This window comes from Zonotrichia albicollis, unplaced genomic scaffold (genome assembly GCF_047830755.1).
Source record: "Zonotrichia albicollis isolate bZonAlb1 unplaced genomic scaffold, bZonAlb1.hap1 Scaffold_177, whole genome shotgun sequence".
Classification (NCBI taxonomy): Eukaryota; Metazoa; Chordata; class Aves; order Passeriformes; family Passerellidae; genus Zonotrichia; species Zonotrichia albicollis.
Genome location: NW_027428375.1, coordinates 23,558 through 40,203, shown reverse-complemented (window position 1 = coordinate 40,203; position 16,646 = coordinate 23,558). Strand labels below are relative to the sequence as shown.

Here is a 16,646-nt window from a genome sequence, read left to right as displayed (position 1 = left end):
CCCAACCTATGGGATTTTGTGGGAAAATCTGGATGGAAAATTGAATTTTTTTGGGTTTTTTTTGATGTGTTGGCGGGAAAATCTTTTGGAGTTTGTCCCAAAATATTTATGGAAATTATCCCAAAATTTATGGGATTCAAATAAATTTTGGGAATTTTAGGAATCAACACCAAGATTTTTAGGACCCAACCTATGGGATTTTGTGGGAAAAATCTGGATGGAAAATTGAATTTTTTCCGTTTTTTTTTGACGTGTCGGCAGGAAAAGCTTTGGAGTTTGTCCCAAAATATTTATGGAAATTATCCCAAAATTTATGGGATTTATGGGATTCAAATAAATTTTGGGAATTTTAGGAATCAACACCAAGATTTTTAGGACCCAACCTATGGGATTTTGTGGGAAAATCTGGATGGAAAATTGAATTTTTTCGGGTTTTTTTTGATGTGTTGGCTGGAAAAGCTTTGAGGTTTGTCCCAAAATATTTATGGAAATTATCCCAAAATTTATGGGATTTATGGAAAAGTCCTGCTAGGGGTGGGTGATGTTATTTATCTATAAAATTGTAAAATTTTGGGATTTTTTTTTGGTGTTTTATTTGTAATTCCAGAACACACAAGTGACAGAGGCCTGGAATAAAATCGCCCACGCGTTTCACTGCACACCCATTGAAGGTGAGGGGAAAAAGGGAATTCCAGGAAAAGGGAAAAAAGGAATTCATGGGAAAAGGGAATTTCAGGGAATTTCAGGAAAAAGGGAATTCCAAGGAAAAGGAATTTCAGGGAAAAGGGATCATGGAAAAAGGGAATTCCAGGGGAAAGGGAATTTCAGGGAAAAGGAGATTCCAGGGTAAAAGGGATTTCCAGGGAATTTCAGGGAATTTCAGGAAAAAAGGAAAGGGAAAAGGAGAATTCCAGGGAAAAGGGGATTCCAGTAAAAGGGATTTCCAGGGAAAATGGAATTTCAGGGAAAAGGGGATCACAGGGAAAGGGGAATTTCATGGAAAAAGGGATTCCAGTAAAAGGGATAAAAGGGAAAAGGAAATTTCAGGGAAAAAGGAAAGGAAAAAGGAGAATTCCAGGGAAAAGGGATCCCAGAAAAAAAGGGATTCCAGTAAAAGGGATAAAAGGGAAAAGGAAATTTCATGGAAAGGGAAATCATGGAAAAGGGAATTCCAGAGAAAGGGAATTCCAGGGAAAAGGAGATCATAGGAAATGGGATAAAAGGGAAAAAGGGATTTCCAGGGAAAAGGGAATTTCAGGAAAAAAGGGAAAGGGAAAAAGGGAATTCCAGGGAAAAGGGAAAGAGAAAAAGGGATTCCAGGGAAAAGGGATCATGGAAAAAGGGATTTCCAAGGAAAAGGAATTCCAGGGAAAAGGGATCATGGAAAAAGGGAATTCCAGGGAAAAGGGATCCCAGAAAAAAAAGGGATTCCAGTAAAAGGCATTTCCAGGGAAAAAGGGAATTCCAGGAAAAAAGGATAAAAGGGAAAATGGATTTCCAGAGAAAAGGGGATCACAGGGAAAAGGAGAATTTCATGGAAAGGGAAATCATGGAAAAGGGAATTCCAGGGAAAAGGAGATCATAGGAAAAGGGATAAAAGGGAAAAAGGGATTTCCAGGGAAAAAGGGAATTTCAGGGAAAAAGGAAAGGGAAAAGGAGAATTCCAGGGAAAAGGGTCCCAGAAAAAAAAGGGATTCCAGTAAAAGGGATTTAAAGGGAAAAAGGGAATTTCAGGAAAAAGGGATAAAAGGAATTCAAGGGGAAAGGGAATTTCAGGGAAAAAAGGGATTCCAGTAAAAGGGATTTCCAGGGAAAAGGGAATTTCTGAAAAAAGGAGAATTCCAGAAAAAAGGGATTCCAGTCAAAGGGATTTCCAGGGAAAAGGGATCATGGAAAAAGGGAATTCCAGGGGAAAGGGATCCCAGAAAAAAAGAGATTCCAGTAAAAGGGATTTCCAAGGAAAAGGGAATCCTGGAAAAGGGGAATCCAGAAAAAGGGATAAAAGGGAAAAGGAAATTTCAGGGAAAAAGGAAAGGGAAAAGAAGAATTCCAGGGAAAAGGGATTTCCAGGGAAAATGGAATCTAGGAAAAAGGGAATTCCAGGGAAAAGGGGATCATAGGAAAAGGGATAAAAGGGGAAAAGGGGATTCCAATAAAAGGGATTTCCAGGGGAAAGGGAATTTCAGGAAAAAGGGAAAGGGAAAAGGAGAATTCCAGGGAAAAGGGATCCCAGAAAAAAGGGAATTCCAGGGAAAAGGAGAATTCCAGGGAAAAAGGGAATTCAGGAAAAGGGATAAAAGGGAAAAACAGATTCCAGTAAAAGGGATTTCCAGAGAAAAGGGGATCACAGGGAAAGGGGAATTTCATGGAAAGGGAAATCATGGAAAAGGGAATTCCAGAAAAAGGGAATTCCAGGGAAAAGGGATTCCAGGGAAAATGGAATTTCAGGGAAAAAGGAAAGGGAAAAGGAGAATTCCAGGGAAAAGGGATCCCAGAAAAAAAGAGATTCCAGTAAAAGGGATTTCCAGGGAAAAGGGATTTCTAGGGAAATGGGAATTTCAGGGAAAAGGATTCCAGGGAAAAGGAGATCATGGGAAAAGGGAATTCAAGGGAAAAGAGAGAAAAGGGAAAAAGAGATTCCAGTAAAAGGGATTTCCAAGGAAAAGAAAATTTCAGGAAAAAAGGAAAGAGAAAAAGGGAATTCCAGGGGAAAGGGTCCCAGAAAAAAAAGGGATTCCAGTAAAAGGGATTTCCAGGGAAAAGGAAATTTCAGGGAAAAAAGGGGAATCCAGGAAAAGGGATTTCCAGGGAATTTCAGGAAAAAGGGAAAGGGAAAAGGAGAATTCCAGGGAAAAAGGGAATTCCAGGGGAAAGGGATAAAAGGGAAAAGGGGATTCAAGGGAAAAGGGAAAAAGGGATTTCCAGGGAAAAGGGAATTCCAGGGAAAAAGGGAATTTCAGGGAAAAAAGGGATTCCAGTAAAAGGGATTTCCAAGGAAAAGGGAATCCTGGAAAAGGGGAATCCAGGAAAAGGGATAAAAGGGAAAAGGAGATTTCAGGGAAAAAGGAAAGGGAAAAGGAGAATTCCAGGGAAAAGGGATCCCAGAAAAAAGGGATTTCCAGGGAAAATGAAATTTCAGGAAAAAGGGAATTCCAAGGAAAAGGAATTCCAGGGAAAAGGGATCATGGAAAAAGGGAATTCCAGGGAAAAGGGGATTCTAGGGGAAAATGGGAATTTCAAGGAAAAGGGATCACAGGGAAAAACCCCTGGATTGGGCTGGGAAAGGGAGGGAATCCCCCAAATCTGGGAATTCCCAGTACAAACCAGTACAAACCAGTACAGACCAGTCCCTCCCAGTCCCATCCCAGTCCCATCCCATTCCCATCCCAGTCCCTCCCAGTTTGTTCCCAGTCCCTCCCAGTCCATCCCAGTTCAATCCCAGTCCCTCCCAGTTGCCCTCAATCCCCTCCCAGTCCCTCCCAGTCCCATCCCAGTCCCATCCCAGTCCATCCCAATCCATCCCAGTTTGTTCCCAGTCCCTCCCAGTCCCATCCAGTCCCTCCCAGTCCATCCCAGTCCCTCCCAGTCCCATCCCAGTCCATCCCAGTTTGTTCCCAGTCCATCCCAGTCCATCCCAGTCCCTCCCAATCCCTCCCAGTCCCTCCCAGTCCCATCCCAGTCCCATCCCAGTCCCTCCCAGTCCATCCCAGTCCCTCCCAGTCCATCCCAGTCCATCCCAGTTCAATCCCAGTCCATCCCAGTCCCTCCCAGTCCCTCCCAGTCCATCCCAGTCCCTCCCAGTCCCTCCCAGTCCATCCCAGTTCAATCCCAGTCCATCCCAGTCCATCCCAATCCCTCCCAGTCCCATCCCAGTCCATCCCAGTTTGTTCCCAGTCCATCCCAGTCCATCCCAGTCCATCCCAGTCCCTCCCAGTCCATCCCAGTCCCTCCCAGTCCCTCCCAGTCCATCCCAGTAAGGTCAAGTCCCATCCCAGTTCACTCCCAGTCCATTCCCAGTCCATCCCAGTCCATCCCAGTCCCATCCCAGTCCCTCCCAGTCCCTCCCAGTCCATCCCAGTCCCCTCCCAGTCCATCCCAGTCCATCCCAGTCCATCCCAGTCCATCCCAGTCCCTCCCAGTCCATCCCAGTATAACCCAGTCCCATCCCAGTCCATCCCAGTCCATCCCAGTCCATCCCAGTCCCTCCCAGTCCCATCCCAGTCCATCCCAGTCCATCCCAGTTAATCCCAGTCCCTCCCAGTCCCATCCCAGTCCATCCCAGTAAGGTCAAGTCCCATCCCAGTTCACTCCCAGTCCATTCCCAGTTAAAACCAGTCCCTCCCAGTCCCATCCCAGTCCATCCCAGTCCCTCCCAGTTTGTTCCCAGTTCAATCCCAGTCCCTCCCAGTCCCTCCCAGTCCATCCCAGTCCATCCCAGTCCATCCCAGTCCCTCCCAGTTTGTTCCCAGTTCAATCCCAGTCCCTCCCAGTCCATCCCAGTCCATCGCAGTCCCATCCCAGTCCATCCCAGTAAGGTCAAGTCCCATCCCAGTTCACTCCCAGTCCATTCCCAGTTAAAACCAGTCCATCCCAGTCCCATCCCAATCCCATCCCAGTTTGTTCCCAGTCCATCCCAGTCCCTCCCAGTCCCTCCCAGTCCCTCCCAGTCCCTCCCAGTCCCTCCCAGTCCATCCCAGTTTGCCGTTGCAGGGATGCTGTCGCACCAGCTGAAGCAGCACGTGATCGACGGCGAGAAAACCATCATCCAGAACCCCTCGGACCAGCAGAAGTGAGAGGGGCAGAAATTGGGGGGCTTGGGGCAAAAATTGGGGGCTTGGGGCAGAAATTGGGGGGTTCAGGGTGTGAAATTGGGGGTTTCAGGGGCAAAAATTGGGGGGGATCAGGGGGAGAAATTGGGGGGTTTGGGGCAGAAATTTGGGGGCATGGGGCAGAAATTGGGGGGGTACAGGGGCAGAAATCGGGGGGGGTACAGGGGCAAAAATTGAGGGGTACAGGGGTAGAAATTGGGGGGCTTAGGGTAGAAATTTGGGGGCATGGGGCAGAAATTGGGGGATTCAGGGGTAAAATTGGGGGACTTGGGGTAGAAGTTGGGGAGGGTCAGGGGCAGAAATTGGGGGGGTCAGGGGCTAAAATTGGGCGGCTTGGGGTAGAAATTGAGGTTCAGGGGCAATAACTGGGGGGCTTGGGACAGAAATTGGGGGGAATTTGGATGCAGAAATTGGGGGGTTCAGGGGCAATAATTGGGGGCTTCGGGCAGAAATTGGGGGGCTTCGGGTAGAAATTGGGGGGGTCAGGGGCAGAAATTGGGGGGTTCAGGGGCAAAAATTGGGGAGCTTGGGGCAGAAATTGGGGGGGTCAGGGGGAGAAATTAGAGGGTTCAGGGGCAAAAGTTGGGGGGTTTGGGGCAGAAATTTGGGGGGGTCGGGGCAAAAATTGGGGGGCTTGGGGCAGAAATTGGGGGAGGTCAGGAGCAGAAATTGGGGGCAATAATTGGGGGGTTCAGGGGGAAAAATTGGGGGGCTTGGGGTAGAAATTTGGGGGGGTCAGGGGCAAAAATTGGGGGGGTCAGGGGCAAAAATTAGGGGGCTTGGGGCAGAAATTGGGGGCTTGGGGTAGAAATTGGGGGGCTTGGGGCAGAAATTGGGGGGCTTGGGGCAGAAATTAAGGGGTTCAGAGGCAAGAATTGGGGGGCTTGGGGCAAAAATTGGGGGGGCTTGGGGTAGAAATTGGGGGGGTTCAGGGGCAAAAATTGGGGGGGGTCAGGGGCAAAAATTGGGGGGCTTGGGGCAGAAATTGGGGGGTTCAGGGGCAAAAATTGGGGGGGTTCAGGGGCAAAAATTGGGGGGCATGGGGCAGAAATTGGGAGGGTCAGGGGCAGAAATTGGGGGGGTCAGGGGCAGAAATTGGGGGGCTTGGGGCAGAAATTGGGGAGGGTCAGGGGTAGAAATTTGGGGGTTCAGGGGCAAAAATTGGGGGGCTTGGGGCAAAAATTGGGGGGAATTTGGGGGCAAAAATTGGGGGGTTCAGGGGCAAAAATTGGGGGGCTTGGGGCAATAATTGGGGGGTTCAGGGGGAAAAATTGGGGGGAATTTGGGGGCAAAAATTGGGGGGTTTGGGGGCAAAAATTGGGGGACTTGGGGCAGAAATTGGGGGGGTACAGGGGCAATAATTGGGGGACTTGGGGCAGAAATTTGGTGGGTCAGGGACAAAAATTGGGGCGGGTCAGGGGCAAAATTGGGGGGAATTTGGGGGGAAAAATTGGGGGGGGTCAGGGGCAAAAATTGGGGGCTTGGGGTAGAAATTGGGGGGTTCAGGGGCAGAAATTGGGGGGGATCAGGGGCAAAAACTGGGGGGTTTGGGGCAGAAATTGGGGGGAATTTGGGGGCAAAAATTGGGGGACTTGGGGCAGAAATTGGGGGGCTTGGGCAATAATTGGGAGCTTGGGGCAAAAATTGGGGGGTTCAGGGGCAAAAATTGGGGGGCTTGGGGTAGAAATTGGGGGGGTCAGGGGCAAAAATTGGGGGGCTTGGGGGCAAAAAGGAGGGGCAAAAATGGAGGTCAGGGGCAAAAATGAGGGGCAAAAATTGGGAGACTTGAGGGGCAGTAATTTGGGGATCAGGGTGAGAAATGGGGATCAGGGGCAAAAATTGGGGATTTAGGGGGAAAATGAGGGGGTCAGGATGAAAATTGGGATCAGGAGGAAAATTGTGGGAACAGGAAAAAATTGGGATCAGGAGGAAAATTGTGGGATCAAGAGGAAAATTGTGGGAACAGGAGAAAAATGGGATCAAGAGGAAAATTGTGGGATCAGGAGAAAATTGGGATCAGGAGGAAAATTGTGGGATCAGGAAAAAATTGGGATCAAGAGGAAAATTGTGGGATCAGGAGAAAATTGGGATCAAGAGGAAAATTGTGGGATCAGCATGAAAAAAGGGAACTCTTGGGGAAAGAAGGAATTTCCAGGAATATTTTGATTTTCCACAAATGGAAACTTTTGCTTTCCTAAAAAATCCTGAATTCCCAGCAATGCTTTTTGACTCTTTCCTGCAAGTTTTTCCCAGCAGAATTCCCAGATTTTCCTGCCTTTCCCAACCCCTTTTTTTTTGTTTTTTCCCTTTAGGAAGGACCACGAAAAAGCCGAATTTGAGGTGCACGAAGTCTATGCCGTGGACGTGCTGGTCAGCAGCGGCGAGGGGAAGGTCAGCCTGTGAATCCCTGACAAATCCCAGGGAATTCTCAGCTTCCAGAAGCTTCCCAGGTTCTGGAATTTGCTGTTTTGCAGGCCAAGGATGCGGGGCAGAGAACCACCATTTACAAGAGGGACCCGTCCAAGCAGTACGGGCTGAAGATGAAAACCTCGCGCGCCTTCTTCAGCGAGGTGGAGCGGCGCTTCGACACCATGCCCTTCACCCTCAGGTGGGAATGGGGCTGGGGTCCCACCTGGGGTACCTGGATGGGGCTGGAATCACACCTGGGGTACCTGGATGGGGTTGGGGTACCTGGATGGGGCTGGAAATTCTACCTGGGGTACCTGGATGGGGTTGGAAATTCTACCTGAGGTACCTGGATGGGGCTGGGGTACCTGGATGGGGCTGGAAATTCTACCTGGGATACCTGGATGGGGATGGAATCACACCTGGGGTACCTGGATGGGGCTGGGGTCACACCTGGGGTACCTGGATGGGGCTGGGGTCCCACCTGGGGTACCTGGATGGGGCTGGGGTCCCACCTGGGGTACCTGGATGGGGCTGGGGTCCCACCTGGGGTACCTGGATGGGGATGGAATCACACCTGGGGTACCTGGATGGGGATGGAAATTCTACCTGGGATACCTGGATGGGGCTGGGGTACCTGGATGGGGCTGGAAATTCCACCTGGGGTACCTGGATGGGGTTGGGGTACCAGGATATAGGGCTGGGATTGAAGGGATTTGAGGCTTCTTCAGCGAGGTGGAGCGGCGCTTCGACACCATGCCCTTCACCCTCAGGTGGGAATGGGGCTGGGGTCCCACCTGGGGTACCTGGATAGGGCTGGGGTCCCACCTGGGATACCTGGATGGGGTTGGAAATTCTACCTGGGGTACCTGGATGGGGCTGGGGTCCCACCAGGGATACCTGGATGGGGCTGGAGTACCTGGATATAGGGCTGGGGTCCCACTTGGATAGGGCTGGGGTACCAGGATGGGGTTGGGGTACCTGGATGGGGCTGGAAATTCTACCTGGGGTACCTGGATGGGGTTGGGATACCGGGATATAGGGCTGGGAAATCTCTGGGATTTCCTCAGCGAGGTGGAGCGGCGCTTCGACACCATGCCCTTCACCCTCAGGTGGGAATGGGAATTCTGGGGCTGGAATCACACCTGGGGTACCTGGATGGGGCTGGAAATTCCACCTGGGGTACCTGGATGGGGTTGGGGTACCTGGATGGGGATGGAATCACACCTGGGGTACCTGGATGGGGCTGGAAATTCTACCTGGGATACCTGGATGGGGCTGGGGTCCCACCTGGGGTACCTGGATGGGGATGGAATCACACCTGGGATATCTGGGTAGGACTGGGATCCCACCTGGGGTACCTGGATGGGGTTGGGATACCGGGATATAGGGCTGGGATTGAAGGGATTTGAGGCTTCCTCAGCGAGGTGGAGCGGCGCTTCGACACCATGCCCTTCACCCTCAGGTGGAACTGGGAATTCTGGGGCTGGAATCACACCTGGGATACCTGGATGGGGCTGGGGTACCTGGATGGGGCTGGAAATTCTACCTGGGGTACCTGGATGGGGTTGGGGTCCCACCTGGGGTACCTGGATGGGGCTGGAGTACCTGGATATAGGGCTGGGGTCCCACCTGGGGTACCTGGATAGGGCTGGAATCACACCTGGGATACCTGGATGGGGCTGGGGTACCTGGATGGGGCTGGAAATTCTACCTGGGGTACCTGGATGGGGTTGGGGTCCCACCTGGGGTACCTGGATATGGCTGGGGTATCTGTATATAGGGCTGGAATTCCAGAAATTTGAGGTTTCAGTGGTGCTTCGACACCATGCCCTTCACCCTCAGGTAAAACTGGGAATTCTGGGGCTGGAATCACACCTGGGGTGCCTGGATGGGGCTGGGGTCACACCTGGGGTACCTGGATAGGGCTGGAAATTCTACCTGGGGTACCTGGATGGGGCTGGGGTACCTGGATAGAGCTGGAAATTCTACTTGGGGTACCTGGATGGGGATGGAATCCCACCTGGGGTACCTGGATGGGGCTGGGGTCCCACCTGGGGTACCTGGATAGGGCTGGGGTATCTGTATATAGAGCTGGAATTCCAGGGATTTCAGTGGAATTTCCACTGAATTCCAGAGGTTTCAGTGGTGCTTCAACACCATGCCCTTCACCCTCAGGTGGAAATGGGGCTGGGGTCACACCTGGAGTACCTGGATAGGGCTGGGGTACCTGGATGGGGATGGAATCACACCTGGGATACCTTGATAGGGCTGGGACCCTACCTGGGGTACCTGGATGGGGTTGGGGTACCTGGATGGGGTTGGGGTCCCACCTGGGGTACCTGGATGGGGTTGGGGTACTGGGATATAGGGCTGGGAAATCCCTGGGCTTTTGTCAGTGAGGTGGAGCCCTTCACCCTGAGGTAAAACTGGGAATTCTGGTGCTGGAATCACACCTGGGGTACCTGGATGGGGCTGGGGTCCTGCCTGGGGTACCTGGATGGGGATGGAATCACACCTGGGGTACCTGGATGGGGCTGGGGTCCCACCTGGGGTACCTGGGTAGGGCCGGAATTGCAGGGATTGGAGCCTTTGCCAGGCAGGTGTGTGTAGGTGTTGGCTCAGGTGTGAGCTCAGGTGTGCTCAGGTGTGATCCCAGGTGCACTCAGGTGTGCCCAGTTGTGCACTCAGGTGTGCCCAGGTGCACTCAGGTGTGCCCAGGTGCGCTCAGGTGCCTCCAGGTGCACTCAGGTGCACTCAGGTGTGCCCAGGTGTGCCCAGGTACACTTGCAAGTGCACTCAGGTGTGCCCAGGTGCACTCAGGTGTGCCCAGGTGTGCCCAGGTGTGCTCAGGCGCGCTGTCCCCTCAGGGCGCTGGAGGACGAGAAGAAGGCGCGCATGGGGGTGGTGGAGTGCGCCAAGCACGAGCTGCTGCAGCCCTTCAACGTCCTGTACGAGAAGGAAGGTGAGCCGGGACACCTGGGGGGGACACCTGGGGGACAGGGGGGGATGGGGGGGGGCACCTGGGGAGACTTGGGGGACGGGGGGGGACACTTGGGGACACCTGGGGGACAGTGGGGACACTTGGGGGACAGTGGGGACACTTGGGGACACCTGGGAGACAGGGGGGACACCTGGGGGACAGGGGGAGACACCTGGGGGACAGGGGGAGACACCTGGGGGACAGGGGGGGACAGGGGGGACACCTGGGGGGACAGGGGGAACACCTGGGGGACAGGGGGGGACACCTGGGGGACAGGGGGGACACTTGGGGACACCTGGGGACAGGGGGAGACACCTGGGGGGACAGGGGGGGACACCTGGGGGACACCTGGGGGACAGGGGGGGACAGGTGGGGACACCTGGGAGACAGGGGGGACACCTGGGGGACAGGGGGCGACAGGGGGGGACAGATGGGGACACCTGGGGGACACCTGGGGGACGGGGGGACAGATGGGGACACCTGGGGGACATGGGGGAGACACCTGGGGGACAGTGGGGGACACTTGGGGGACACCTGGGGGGGACAGGGGGAGACACCTGGGGGGGCACCTGGGGGACAGGTGGGGACACCTGGGGGACAGGTGGGGACACCTGGGGACACCTGGATGGACAGGGGGGGGACACCTGGGGGACAGGGGGGGATACCTGGGGGACAGGGGGGGGACACCTGGGGGACAGGGGGGGATACCTGGGGGACAGGGGGGGACACCTGGGGGACAAGGGGGACACCTGGGGGACACCTGGGGGACACCTGGGGGACAGGGGGGGACAGGTGGGGACACCTGGGAGACAGGGGGGACACCTGGGGGACAGGGGGCGACAGGGGGGGACAGATGGGGACACCTGGGGGACAGGGGGGGACACTTGGGGGGACACCTGGGGGACACCTGGGGGGACACCTGGGGGACAGGTGGGGACAGTGGGGACACCTGGGGGACAGTGGGGACACCTGGGGGACATGGTGGGGACAGCAGTGACAGAGGACGGGACTGGGGACAGGTGGGTCCTGGGGCAGGTGAGGGCAGATCCAGGTGAGTTGGGAGCTGCAGAGCCGCTCACAGCTGGGATTGCAGGTCCTGGCAGGGCCGTAGCCCAGGTTAACCCCCAGGTCCTGGCAGAGCTATAGCCCAGGTTAATAGCCCAGGTTAACCCCTCAGTGCCCACAGGTCCTGGCAGGGCTGTAGCTTAGGATCAGCCCCAAGTCCTGGCAGGGCTGTAGCTCAGGTTAACCCCTTTATCCCCAGTTGCTCAGGGTCCTGGCAGGGCTGTAGCTCAGGTTTTGTCATGGCAGGGCTGTAGCACGGGTTAACCCCCAGGTCCTGGCAGGGCCGTAGCCCAGGTTAACCCCTCAGTGCCCCCAGGTCCTGGCAGGGCCGTAGCCCTGTTAACCCCTCAGTGCCCACAGGTCCTGGCAGGGCTGTAGCCCAGGTTAATAGCTCAGGTTAACCCCTCAGTGCCCCCCAGGTCCTGGCAGGGCTGTAGGCTAGTTTAATAGCTCAGGTTAACCCCTCAGTGCCCACAGGTCCTGGCAGGGCCATAGCCCAGGTTAACCCCCAGGTCCTGGCAGGGCCATAGCCCCGTTAACCCCTCAGTGCCCCCAGGTCCTGGCAGGGCCGTAGCCCAGGTTAAGCGCCCCGTTAACCCCTCAGTGCCCACAGGTCCTGGCAGGGCTGTAGCCCAGGTTAACCCCTCAGTGCCCGCAGGTCCTGGCAGGGCTGTAGCCCAGGTTAACCCCTCAGTGCCCACAGGTCCTGGCAGGGCCATAGCCCAGGTTAACCCCTCAGTGCCCCCAGGTCCTGGCAGGGCCATAGCCCAGGTTTAACCCCCAGGTCCTGGCAGGGCCATAGCCCAAGTTAATAGCTCAGGGTAACCCCTCAGTGCCCACAGGTCCTGGCAGGGCCATAGCCCAGGTTAACCCCCAGGTCCTGGCAGGGCCGTAGCCCAGGTTAACCCCTCAGTGCCCACAGGTCCTGGCAGGGCCGTAGCCCAGGTTAACCCCCAGGTCCTGGCAGGGCCGTAGCCCCGGTTACCCGCCCCGTTAACCCCTGTGTGCCCGCAGGGGAGTTCGTGGCCCAGTTCAAGTTCACGGTGCTGCTGATGCCCAACGGCCCCATGAGGATCACGAGCGGCCCCTTCGAGCCCGAGCTCTACAAATCCGACCTGGAGGTGCAGGACGGCGAGCTCAAGGTGAGCTCCTCATTAATATTCATCATTAATAAGACTAATATGCAAATTAAGTATCTGTAGAAACATCAAATTCATTTGTTTATATTCCCATATAAAATACTCGTAGGAAAAATGTATCTGTTTAGTGGTTTTGTTAATTATATTGGTTATTAATAGTTGTATTTTCTTGGAAAATAAAGCAGAAAATACATTTATAATAGTTATTGGTATTAATGGATTAACTGCTGATCAATAAGAAATAATTTTTTATATAAAAATAAACTAAATTTTTACATGTAATAAATATAGCATAAATTATGTCTAAATAAAAATATAATAAATAAAAGTCTCTATTAAATGTATACAACTATTAATGTAAATACATGAAGATAAAAATAGCATTCATTATATAGTCTAATTAATAACCTATTAATAGTCTGTATTATATATTTATAAGAATAAGTCTAATTAATAATCTATTAAATAGTCTATATTATATATATAAATATATATAATGTTTCTATATAAATATATATAAATTTATATAACTATAAATATAGATAACACATAGTCTAATTAATATATAAAGATAGAAGCAGTACATTTATATCTACATATGATATCTTAATATATTGTAGAGTAAAAGAGTAGCAAATTAATATTGATTGAATATTAATAACTGGAATAATAATGGAAATATTGATAATTAAAATAGGAATAATTGAAGTATTGTTATTGAAATATTTAATATTGAATATTTACTAATTGCAAGATGATTAAAGAAAAGTTTCAATTAAATTAATAAATCAGGAATTAATTTTAAAATAAATGTATTATTAATTTATTATTAATTATTAACTTTAAAATGAAGTAAATAAAATTAATAAATGAAATATTGATTAATAAAGCAGCATCTTCCCAGGGTTACCTGTCCTTGCTCCCATTGAGGGGAGATTAAGAAAAGGGAACCAAACCCTCCCAAAATCACCCAAATTTTTGAATTTATTATTATCCCAAAAAACCCATTGGGATCATTTCCCACCTCCTCACCCTTCCCTCCCTTCCAGGCCCTTCTACAAAGCTCTGCCAGCAGGAAGACCCAGAAAAAGAAGAAAAAGAAGGTAAAAATCAATCCCATTTTATGTTTAAAATGCCCAAATTCAGAATTTGGCGGTGTTTTCATGGGAAATAACCTGAAAAAATCCCTGAATTTGTCCCCACAGGCTTCCAAAAACGCTGAAAACGCCACCACGGGGGAGACGGCGGAGGAGAACGAGGCCGGCGATTGAGAAACCCTTGGAGTTCTCAAATCGCCCCTTTTTTCCCCAAAAAAAAAACCCAGAAAAAAACAAAATTCCATCCGGAAACGAAAGAATCTGGTGTTGGTCCAGGCAGTCTGGAATTCCCACAGAATCCAACAGCTCCCGTTGACTTTGCCAAGGAGGGAGGAATCTCTCGGTCACTTCAGACTTCCAAATGAAAACAAAAAAAATAATTAAAAACACCCCAGAAAGAGCAGCAAAAAAAAAGAATAAAAATTAGGAGTGAAAGTCGCTATTAAATCTTTAATATTCCTCATGTTTGGAGAGGTGAATTTGTAAAATCCAGGGAGAGGGAGTGGAGGGAGCTGCTGATTCCTTCCTCCTCCTCCTATTTATCCTGCTGCCTTTTTAAATTTTTTTAATTTTTTCCCTTTGGAAATTTTCACAAAAAAAAAAACCCCAAAAATACCCCAAGTGATTCCACCCAGAAAAGTGCCCTGTGCGAGCAATCCGGGATTTTATCTTTTCCCTCTTTGGGATTGTACTTTAAAAATTGGGATTAAAAACCCCCAAATTTTAAGTTCCCCCCCATCCACCCACTCACCCACCAGGAGCCTTTTCTGCCTCTGCCTTGATTTATGGGATTTCAAAAGAAAAAAAAATCGCTATTTTTTAACACAAACTGGTTTTTAAAATAATCCAAACCCTCGGGAAGCCGCCGACATTCCGGCCTTTGCGGAGCTGAATTCCCTAAAAAAAAAACCCCGGGTTTGGGTGTTTTTTATCCTTCCCAATATCCCCGGGAGCACATTCCACCTTTTTCCCCAGAGGGTAATTTTTATTTCACTTTTTCCCTCAGGATTCTTTGCTAATTTTGAGGGGGAAAAAAAAAGCAACAAAAAAAAAAAAATCCCACCAGAATTCCTCAGGGGAGAGGTGAGGGAAGCGCTGATCCGGGATAGGCCCGAGCCTAGGGGTATCGCTCTTTTATAGTCAATTTTTTACAAAAAAACCACATAAAAACGAGAAAAAAAAGCCGATTAAACGCCGTCAGTTGAATGTTTGAGGTTTTTTTTTCTTTGCCGGTACCCCTGGTTCTTTTTTTCCCTCATGTTTTTTGGGAATTCTGATTCCCGCCTTACCCAACATTCCCGGGCGTTCTCCGCAGGCTGCGGTGCTTCCTCGTCCAAATCTGAGTTTTCCACCCCAGAATAAAAAAAAAAAAAACAAAAAACTCCACACGTGCAAATGTTACCAAAGTCAAATAAAAGAGAATAAACGATGCGATATTGGATTTTATTCCGGGTTATTTTTTTCTTCAGTCTTTTTCTCTGGGGATTTGGGATTGTGGGGTGGAACCGGCCTGGACAGGTTTGGTGTTGGAAATGGGATTTTTGAGGGGAAAATGCTCAATTTTGAGGGAAAAATGTTCATTTGTGAGGGGAAAATTATCATTTTTGTGGGAAAAATGCTAATTATTGAAGGAAAGGGCTAATTTTTGGAGGGAAAATGCTGATTTGTGAGGGAAAACTGCTGATTTCTGTGGGGCAAAAGTGTTCATTTTTGAAGGAAAACCACTCTTCTGAGGGGAAAATTATCATTTTTGAGGGAAAAATGCTCATGTCTGAGGGGAAAATTACCATTTTTGTGGGGAAAATGCTAATTCTTGAAGAGAAAGTGCTAATTTTTGGAGGGAGAATGCTGATTTGTGAGGGGAAATGCTCATTTTTTGAGGAGAAAATGCTCATTTCTAAGGGGAAACCGTTCATTTTTGTGGGGATAATGCTCATTTTTGAGGGAAAAATGCTGAGTTTGAGGGGAAAAGCCTCATTTTTGAGGGAAAAGTGCTCACTTTGAGGCGAAAATGCTGATTTTTAGGGGAAAAAACCCCAAATTTTGAAGGGAATAACCCTCAATATTAAGGAAAACCACCCCTCATTTTGAGGGAAAATATTGAGGGAAAAAACCTCGTTTTGAGGTAAAACCCCCGTATTTTACAGGAGTAAAAATCTCATTTTGTGGGAAAGACTCCCTCTTTTTAAGGGAAAAATCGTAATTTTAGGCTTTTAAATCAGTTTTCCGCTTGGAGACGGGAGCCAAAAGCTTTCCCAATCCACAGCAGGGATTTAAAAACCGCCGAGACGCGCGGGAGGTTTATTTAACTTTTATTTTGTATCTTTTACGCTACAATATAAAAATATTTTATATTTTTACTTGAAAGGAAAGTCTCCGGAGGAGCTTGCGATTGCAACAAAATTACTGTTAAAGGCCTAGCGGAAATTAACAAAAAAAAATTTGTATTTGGTGTTTTTATTCCCAATAAATTTGAGGCGGGGAGGGACCGAACCCCGCGGCGGCGCAAAATGGCGGCCGGCTGCCGGACTACAACTCCCATCGTGCTCCAACAGCGAGGAACTACACTTCCCGTCGTGCCTCGCGCAGCGGTGGGCGTGGCCTGAATGCTTCCCTATAAATAGCCCCCACCGGTGGGAGCGCGCCCCTCTCGGCCGCCGCCATCTTGGTGCCTTCCTCGGCTGCCGCCTCCATCCGCAGCCATCCGCCTCCATCCGCCGCCCCCCGCCCGCCGGGACTGAGCGGGGCCCCGTAGAACCGCCATGAGGGCCAAGGTGAGCGGCGGGGGGCGGCGCCGGGGGGGCCGATGGCGCCTCAGGAGCGGCCGGGCCTGCATGGAGGGCATGGGGGGGGGGCTGCGGCCTGGATGAGCCCCGGGGGCGGTGAGGGGAACCGGGGAACGGGAGGGGTCCCGGTGAAGGGAACCGGGGAACGGGAGGGGTCCCGGTGAGGGGCTGGGGGGGTCTATGGGGGTGTCTTTGCTGGAGGGAATGTGAGGGGAAAGTGGGACAACTGGGAAGGAGAAGCCGATGTGGGACTGGGGGGAACTGGAGGCACTGGGGGAGCTGAACCAGTTTGGGACTGGGAGTAGAGAGAGACAAACCAGTGTGGAACTGGGACAGTGAGA

At 50.9% G+C, this 16,646-nt stretch overlaps 1 protein-coding gene across 1 annotated transcript in view; it reads left to right on the top strand.

Annotated features, from left to right (window-relative positions):
• PA2G4 (proliferation-associated 2G4) overlaps positions 1-16,646 on the top strand; it is a 39,542-nt gene that overhangs the window by 21,690 nt on the left and 1,206 nt on the right. Inside the window, exons 6-13 of the mRNA XM_074533941.1 lie at positions 608-671; positions 4,711-4,789; positions 7,142-7,220; positions 7,304-7,437; positions 10,106-10,200; positions 12,298-12,425; positions 13,472-13,525; positions 13,628-16,293. Of these exons, the coding sequence (XP_074390042.1) occupies positions 608-671; positions 4,711-4,789; positions 7,142-7,220; positions 7,304-7,437; positions 10,106-10,200; positions 12,298-12,425; positions 13,472-13,525; positions 13,628-13,693 (699 nt within the window). The 3' untranslated portion in view covers positions 13,694-16,293. The remainder of the gene's footprint in view (positions 1-607; positions 672-4,710; positions 4,790-7,141; positions 7,221-7,303; positions 7,438-10,105; positions 10,201-12,297; positions 12,426-13,471; positions 13,526-13,627; positions 16,294-16,646) is intronic.